General features: G+C 43.0%; 1 protein-coding gene across 1 annotated transcript in view; it reads left to right on the top strand.

The window, feature by feature from the left end:
* Window positions 1–7,759, top strand: part of LOC111264526 (uncharacterized) — a 17,575-nt gene extending 9,816 nt beyond the window's left edge. Inside the window, exons 2-4 of the mRNA XM_022840513.2 lie at window positions 417–518; window positions 772–2,757; window positions 3,415–7,759. Of these exons, the coding sequence (XP_022696248.1) occupies window positions 417–518; window positions 772–2,757; window positions 3,415–4,008 (2,682 nt within the window). The 3' untranslated portion in view covers window positions 4,009–7,759. The remainder of the gene's footprint in view (window positions 1–416; window positions 519–771; window positions 2,758–3,414) is intronic.
* The last annotated feature ends 1,032 nt before the right edge of the window (window positions 7,760–8,791 follow it).

The following is an 8,791-nucleotide window of genomic DNA, read 5'->3' as shown; positions in this document are numbered from 1 at the left end:
TTTGAAAGCTCCAATGAGTTTGGTCGTCTGGACGTTGTGGTAAAGAAGAAAACCATCTGATACTTGAAAGCTCCAACGAGTTTGGTCATCTTATAGTTGCGATAGGAGATAGTGCCATCTGGTATTTGAAAGCTCCAACGAGTTTGATCGTCTGGTTGTTGCGATAGAGAAGAACGCCATCTGATACTTGAAAGCTCCAACGAGTTTGGTCATCTGATAGTTGCGATAGGAGATAGTGCCATCTGTTTAAGAAGGTTCGTCACCTCTGTGCTTGACGCTTCTCAAATTAATAACTATTTACAGCATCCAATACTATAATATAATTGTGGATTACGCGCCGTAGATAGTCAAGATAAGTAGTATCTCCGTAATCATCACCATAAATTATCACTTTTTCCTTTTAATATGTTTTGTAGGTGTTCGTAGTGTTTTTGTGTGCTCTCAGTGCTGGTCGTACGGGCTTCGTCGTGCCGAAAGTGCACGAAGAAGGTGCCTCCGTGCTATACCGCACCGAAGACGTAAGTATACGTCACAGCTTCATAGAAATTGATACATAGAAATTAACATAGGTTACATATATATATATATACATATATATGTCAAGAAAAAAAGCCCTCATTTTTCGAGAAAAGAATATTTTAGTGCTAATCACGTGAGTCCGTTTCAGCATGCTCAGTGAGGTTTTTAGTGAGGTAGGTCTTTCTACATCTCTCGTTCATTTATTTATTGTCTATGAACCATTGACCTTATACTTTCTAACTGACATTGCAGGGTCTCGGCAATTACCAGTTCGGATACGATGAGAAACACAGAACTGGCGGATCGTTCCGTAAAGAGAAAGGAGATGGATACGGTCGTAAAGTTGGATCGTACGGCCTTCACGACGCTGATGGCCGAGTGCGTGTCGTCAACTACGTTGCTGATGAGCACGGATTCCGTGCTTCCGTTGAGACCAATGAGCCCGGAGTTGCTCCCGAAGACCCGGCTGCGACCGCCATTAACAAGGCTCCGGTAGCTATTCCCTACCCAGCGCCCATGCATCTCGATCATCTAACGGGTGTCAACGCAGCTTTAGCGCACCCCGTTGCTGCTCCGGTAGTTGGTACCTATTCGGCCCCGATTCACAGCGCACCTGTTGTTGCGCCGGCAGGATTCTACAGACAGCCTATGCACTTCGCGTCGGTTCTCGGCCCATCAGTATCACACATGATCGGTCAGATGCCTGCCTACATTGGACATTATCTCGCGTCCCAGGCAGTTCATCCTCTGCACAAGGCTGTCGCGTATGATGCGCCGATTGCTGCAGCGCCCGCTGTGGGGGTGGTCACCCCAGCAGTGTATGCCGCACCTGCTGCATATGTCGCCCCCGCAGCTATAGCCTCAGAAACGTATGCTGCTCCTGCTGTTCCTGCTGCCCCTGTCGTCTACAAAGCTCCCATACACTTCTCCGATGTAGTCGGCCCATCGGTTAACCACATGCACCAGAATGTGCACCAGCACCTTGCTGCACAAAAGTTCTACAAATCACTTCATAGTCCTGCCATTATCTACGAGACTGCACCTGTTGTGACTCGCCTTGGCGTCGCTCCGGCAGCGTCAGCGGCCGCAGTTGCCGCGCCGGTTGTTCAAAAAAGTCTCGCCTACGCGGCCGCCCCTGTCGCCGCAGCTCCTGTACCCGTAGCTGCCGCAGCTCCTGTAGCCGTAGCCGCCGCAGCTCCTATAGCCGTAGCCGCCGCCCCCATACCTGTAGCCGCCCCCGTACCCGTAGACACCGCCGCCGCTCCTGAGCCCGTAGCCGCCGCCGCTCCTGAACCCGTAGCAGCCGTTTCTGTACCCGTAGCCGCCGCCCCTGAACCCGTAGCAGCCGTTTCTGTACCGGTAGCCACCGCCCCTGTACCGGTAGCCGCCGCCCCTGTACCGGTAGCCGCCGCCCCTGTACCGGTAGCCGCCGCCCCTGTACCCGTAGCCGCCGCTCCTGTACCCGTAGCCGCCGCCCCTGTACCAGTAGCCGCCGCCCCTGTACCCGTAGCCGCCGGCCCTGTACCCGTAGCCGCCACTGCCGTCAAACAAAAAGTCTACGCCCCATATGCTGCAGCTCAACTCCCTGCTTCGGTTTCTGCCCCCGTTGTCAAGCAGGCTTATGCGTCCCCTGTAGCTGGTTCCGCCGCTTATGCTGCCCCAGTATCTGCTGCCCCTGTTGTTAAGACTCACGGATTTGCTTCATACGCTGCTGCTCCACTGCCAGTTCCAATCGCTGTGCCCGTGGGTAATGTTGACCCTGTTCTCGAGAAGGGCTATGTTTCGTATGCTGACGCTCCAGTTTCCGTTGCTGCGCCTATTGCTGAGAAGGCGTACGGCGCCGCCTACGCCGCCCCTTATGCTGCTAAGCCTATTGTTGAAAAGACGTACGCCGGTTCTGTAGTCGCTCCTGCTGGTTACGCTGCCCCTGTATCGGTAGCTCCAGTAGCTCCGGTCATCGAGAAAAGCTTTGCGTATTCGCGTCCGACTCCGATTCTTTCGAAACCGTACGGCACCGCCATTGCTTCCGCGCCTATTGCTGCTGGCCCCATCATTCAGCAGCAATATTCTTATAAAACTGCTACCCCTCTTGCTGCTGCTGGACCTATCGCCTCAAAGAGCTATGCTGCCTACGCAGCTCCAGTGGATGCTCCTTCTGTCATTGTTGTTGAAAAGGCCCATGCCTCGTACGCCACAGCCTCCACAGCTACCACGCCAATAGGTACTCCCGTGACTAAGGTATGTTTTATTTGTGAACTTTGACTAAGGAATATTTTGCCATTAGATAACACATGCACTGTACGAGGACCGCTTAGTATGACAACGTGGAACTTGTTCTACGATAATTACTAAAATAATTAATAAGATACGATAAAACAAAAGAACTAATCCTTTTTGCTTCATTGATTGGTCATTTTCGTAAATGTTTGTTAATGTAAACGTAGCCGGTGGCCGTTCCTAGATCCACTCCTCATTTCGAAGTCAAGTGTTAATGTTTAAGAGTCTATTCTACTTATTTTCTACAATCCTTCGTAGCCCCAGCTTTTTTGCTCCTCACAATTTGTCACACGATTGTCGGTCAATGTTAAATCGGACGCATTTGAAGAGGGATATTTTTGTATACTCTAGATATCTTTCATGACCTGTCTAAACCTGATCTCTGATCAGCAAGCAAGCCTCTGCACGCATAATGGATACTTACCTCTTATATACCTAGACCCTATTACTGTGTCTATGGTATTCAATGTACTCCCTTCATGACCAAGAATTTTGAATTATTGCTTGATAAGTAACAACTAGATCCCTATTTATTTTAATACCTCGAACAAGCGCACCAACACATTCACCTTTACAATATTTTTGCTTATTTTTCCGATAAATTCGACGTATTAATAGGCCGTCGTCGGACCCACAATAGCCTATGGCCCCGCTCACGCCGGCGCAGAGTACGGATATACTCCTGCGGCTACTTACAGCGCCGCGCCCGTTGGCAAACTTACTGTGGCCTATAATGGTCCTTTTAGCAGATTCGCCGTTGCTCAAGCCTATACGACGCCTGTGTACGCGCCTGCTCCTGTTGCCACTAAGCTCACTGCTTCTCCGTCCTATAGCTATGGACCTCTTACCGTTGAAGCCACGATTGCAAAGCCGGTGGTCTATGCCACTTCTGGAGTCTCCGTTGATCCAGTTGTCGACAAACATTTAGCTGCTGGGGTTCCCACTACAATTGCGACAGCTCCAATAGCTACTGCTGTCCATCAACCATCCATCGCGGCGCCGGCCATTGCGGCACCCATAAGCAAGGTTGGCCTTGAACATGGTGCTGTGGAGAACGGAATCTTCAAGACGGCAGCCGGCGTCAACGGGTACAGTCATGAACTGGTGAAACCCCACGCGTATACCAAGGTTTACCAGTGGATGTATGGCCACTCGCCGTCATTCTACGGATATGCGTACTCGTCTGTTCCCATTGGCTACAGGAAAAAATGAGTTCGGGAAGTGTTCATAGCAGAGGGGATTTTGGGAGATGGAACACAATGAGGTTACTGAAGAAGACCTAATCTAAAAACGTTGAAGTAAGTAGGAAGATAATTGTTATTAAGATATGAGATAAGAATTATTGTAGATTGCATATGTATAAATTGATAATCAAGCGTCAAGTGTCAGAAGAACCGAAAAGGAGAGGGTTTCACTACAGGGGATTATGAACTAAAATCTAAATCAAATAATAGTGAATCGTCCTCTGTAATCAATAGTAAGTAAGTGATAAGCAAATACAAAGTTATTAAGAAGACACATGAATGACAAATAAAAATGATACCAGAAAACGGCAAACAAGTCTAACTTCGACATCGGTAGTATTACCGACAATAGTATCGCTGACTTATCAGGCCTCTATGCGACCATTGCATTGGTATTTCTCCTGTCGTCTATTGTGAACTATGGGATTTATTACATTTGATTTGTCGTTCGAAGGTTTCCGATCTGGAGAGCGTTTGACGGTCGTCAGATCGTATTTGTATATCGATCACTTTCGTGGTACCTGAAGGACGTCGATTCGAACGGCCTTTATACGATGAAAGGAGTGGTGTATGAAATTATTGATTCTGTTATACATACCATTGCAACTGGGTTGAAATATACTAGGCGTAATATTTTGGGTTGTTAAGTATAAAGCACGAATTATACCGTAAACGCATAATCCTAAAGCTGGCTGAGTAACTTAGCTACGATCATCATGTAGATGCTTAAAAAGTTTGTATTTCTAGGCATTTGTAACATAAACTTATCTTAATAAAGCGGATGTACTATCTGTACAGCATCCAAAAGTCTTACAAAGGTTAATTTGTTACAGACTGGTAACAACTGTCGGTTTGAATATAGCCCACATATATTTAAACAAATGCATTTTATGCTAATACGATTGTACATCTTACAGAATCTCCTGTTACGACCTTTTATATTATCATTATCTACTATTAAAACTCGTATTACAGACAAATTTCTGCTATTCTTTTAAAGATTAGCTATTGACGGAACGAAAAGTCAAATCGTAACTTGGGTCGTTCATGAATATTATGAGTTTACATAAGTGCAAAAAAACCCAGAAACCTCCCCTTTGGTTGTTCATTCACTAAATGGTCATTTCATCACTTAGAAACATTAATTAGAACTATTACGGAGTTTGGGCATTTTTCAATAATGAAGATACTCGAATTATACCAATTCAGTTACCTATCCTTACTATAACGCGTGGAACACAAGCTAACATTTTTAAAGTACTCGCCCAGATCTGTTTTTATTTTCATATGTCCTTTTCTGCTATTTTCTTTTTTCCCTATATATATATATATATATATATACATATAATAGGTTGTCAAAAAAATGTTGACCATTTCTCTAGCTATCACGTATCTCAAATAATGAGTCGCGTCTTTAAAAACCGATTCCAGGCTGTGCCCCAAAATTGTTGGAGTGCCCTTATTATGCCTATATTATTATAAAGATGAATAAAATGTATGCGAACATTACCTATACTTTACCGTTTGATCTATCTAAGGTCTATAAGATAATGTTATTTTTATGGTCAAGATGCGTTGTCAGAAGAAGCGGCCCAAAGATAATACCGAAACTTTGCCTTGAAGCGGTCGACCAATTACGGAAAAGGCTAATGAATTTATTGCGAAATATAAGCGACACCGGCGCATCGGTAGCCATGGTATCCCCAAGGAACTGGACATCCACTATCACGTGGTTTTGGAGAGCGTACCGAAAAAAACTGTCGATGTTTAGGTACCACACGAAGTGGTACTTTTATCAGCGAGGCTCTTAACGCAACAAAATTTAAACTGTTTTGTGGTTACTACATTTTTTAATTACATGCGATGAAACGTTTATCAAAAAGAGAATCAACACACTATGTAACGAAGCCGTGACCGACGCCAAACAAGCTGATACCATGTGTTTAGTGGAAATGTAGAGGAATCGTACATTGTGAGTTACTACCCCATACCAAAACAATCGATTCCGATTTTCACTATCATCAGCTATCAATACTACAATAGCTGAGAGAAAACTGATCATAATTAATAAAGACAAAAAGCGTCGTCTTTTATGATGGCAATGCACATACATTTAGTTACCCCACAAAAGCTGGGAAAGCTTCGATGAAAAAACTATAATACATTTGCCGTATAGTCCGGGCCTACGGAAATCCCTAGGCGGTACTCATTTAGTTAGCTCAGATCACTTGCTAGAATTTTTCGCCCGAAAGTTTCAAAACGAGGAAATTCAATTGCTATCGGAAAATCGTTGGCGAAAACGACGCTTATCTAATTTTGCAATATTAATTTGAAAAGGAAAAATATTTGCTTCAATATGGATATTAAAACGGTCAGAGTTTTTTTCTTTTGACAATTTCACATATACATAATGCAAACGTGGATAGAAATACCACGCTTAGATTAGACCATAGATCCGTACATATATATTCTGACATGGTTACAATATTAGTACGTATATCTGTTTACCTATACTTCTATATATAACAGTATCGATACCACCGCATTGACAATAGGTCGGCACCAACATTATCGTCGGATAGTACTCACTTTCGTTTCGTTCGGCACTTCAGTGCGATAGAATGCGGTCTTCATTTCCTAGAACGTAACTTCAATTTTCTCTTGTATTTTTTAAAATATCGTTTCCGAAGCAATGGGATCCGTATGGCGTCGCATCGTATTTGTGATTTACCACGAGCATCTGGCTGAGTTTTGTCAACAACTAGTTTGACAAAATGTGGTGACTAATTACTACTATTAGCTAATATTGTTTTGCTACGAAAAAGCCTACTGTCGATTACTAAAAATAGATTCGTATATATTTATATCGTAATCGTCTATATTTCTTCTTATAATTTATGACAGTATGACACACACACGTGGCTATGCACTTTATCATACCCGTCTGATAATAGCGCGTACCGAGACGTATTTGGTATATTGATTAATTTTCCATGAGTGTTAAATAGGGCCGTCTTCGGCCCATCCTGACCGCGCAGCGCTGCAGACGAAGTGGAAAATGCCCTGCGTGTAGGAAAGGAAACAGGACGTTGAGCGTGGCGGTCATCCTCGGTTCGCCCTTTTCTAATGAAACTGTTTGGTACACGAACGAAAAAAATAATACAAAAAGGTGAAGGAATTCACTTATTTCATATATATATATGCAAAATTAACTTCTTGATTATATAATGAGACTATAATGCTTCCATGTCTTCAAACGTTTGTATTGTTAATGTACTTAGATTGTGGCGTTGTGTTTTTACTCTAAATATCATTGAGATTTTCAGTGGATTTTCAAATGACGACCCATTTCGATAAATCACTGATTTCGACCTCGTTATCATTGTCGTGAGGTAACATATCTTTCGGCCTTCTTTTTGGTCATGTTTTTAATGTCTTGGATGTTTCGTCATCATTTGCTGCGGCGGAAGTTCGACCGGAAGACCGTGGATAGGTCAAGACGCCCACAGCTATTATTGCATCCAAGCATGTTGTAGCATCGCTGTTTTTCTGTAACATTTGTCGGTTGGTGTCCCCATATAAAAGCAATTGATCTTGAACTCTCTCTTGAAACTTCATAATGGATGCCATATGTATATTTCAAAGCATCAACGAAACTCGACGGCCTTTCCGAAGTCTATTTGCGTAACCACTTGGAATAAAGTAACGAGTTATATGTTTTTCTTTTGTTTTGTCGTTGGGTGTCTCAGGTTCTATTGTGCTGATCGATACCTCCTGATACTATTATAGTCTTCAATTTCATATATGTACAGAAAGGTTATGTGTGTGTATAGATGTATTATATATAAGAGTTCTTCATGCCTTCTAGCATTTTGCCACCAATTCTGCTACTACTCCTCAAAGGCTAGCTCCGTCAAGGAATTTGTCCTATACGCAAAGTAATTTTACACTGGACACAAGATAAATTAACGTAGGCCATCTGAAAAATGTCCTTTTTTTTTTGTCTGTACACATTGGCAACTTAAAAACGCGATAACACGATTTCGCGTATGAACGACTGAAGTCTACATGCAAACAACCCGAGATTTACTTACCTAGACAAAACAGGATCGACTGTGTTTTAGTTGTCATTGCAACTATCAGTATAGTTGTGATATGCTTTATGAATCCAGCCTTTTACAGGAAATTTACTTATTTCAGCCTTGTCAAAGATAGTCAAAGATAGTTTTTTTTTATAAAATTTGTCGACTTAATTCTATCGAGTTAAAACGCTTACAGTCGAAAATTCTAACTGGGCTCTATTCAATGGAATAGCTATGTTAATCTAAATCTATACGTTTTATGAAGCTATACTCATAGGTCAACCACATTTATCTATTATCCAGCTACTACCCTGGCTTATGTTGAGCATTATTTTCTATTCATGTTTACCCATCGGCATGATTTAGATCGTCTGCTTACCAAGAAATCGTCATCTAGATTTCGGTATATGCGTGCTATACGCCCATAGCAATAGTAAATAAACCAACAAACATTTTATGATTACGCTATTCAGCTAGGAAACATCGTCCCCGTCGATCACAAGCTGAACACGTTCATTTCATTGAAACTGCACCGCATCACGCTCGAACCCTGATCGTTTCGTCTAAAAATATCGGCGAGCCAACAAACGGCTTCTCAACGCCACTCATTTACGCGAGGGCCGCACATTTAGCGGAGAACAACACAATAAAATTCTAAATAAATTTAAT

The sequence above is a fragment of the Varroa jacobsoni genome, unplaced genomic scaffold (assembly GCF_002532875.2).
Source record: "Varroa jacobsoni isolate VJ856 unplaced genomic scaffold, vjacob_1.0 scaffold_870, whole genome shotgun sequence".
Classification (NCBI taxonomy): Eukaryota; Metazoa; Arthropoda; class Arachnida; order Mesostigmata; family Varroidae; genus Varroa; species Varroa jacobsoni.
The sequence above is the reverse complement of the archived record's forward strand: the minus strand, read 5'-3'. Positions and strand labels throughout refer to the sequence as shown.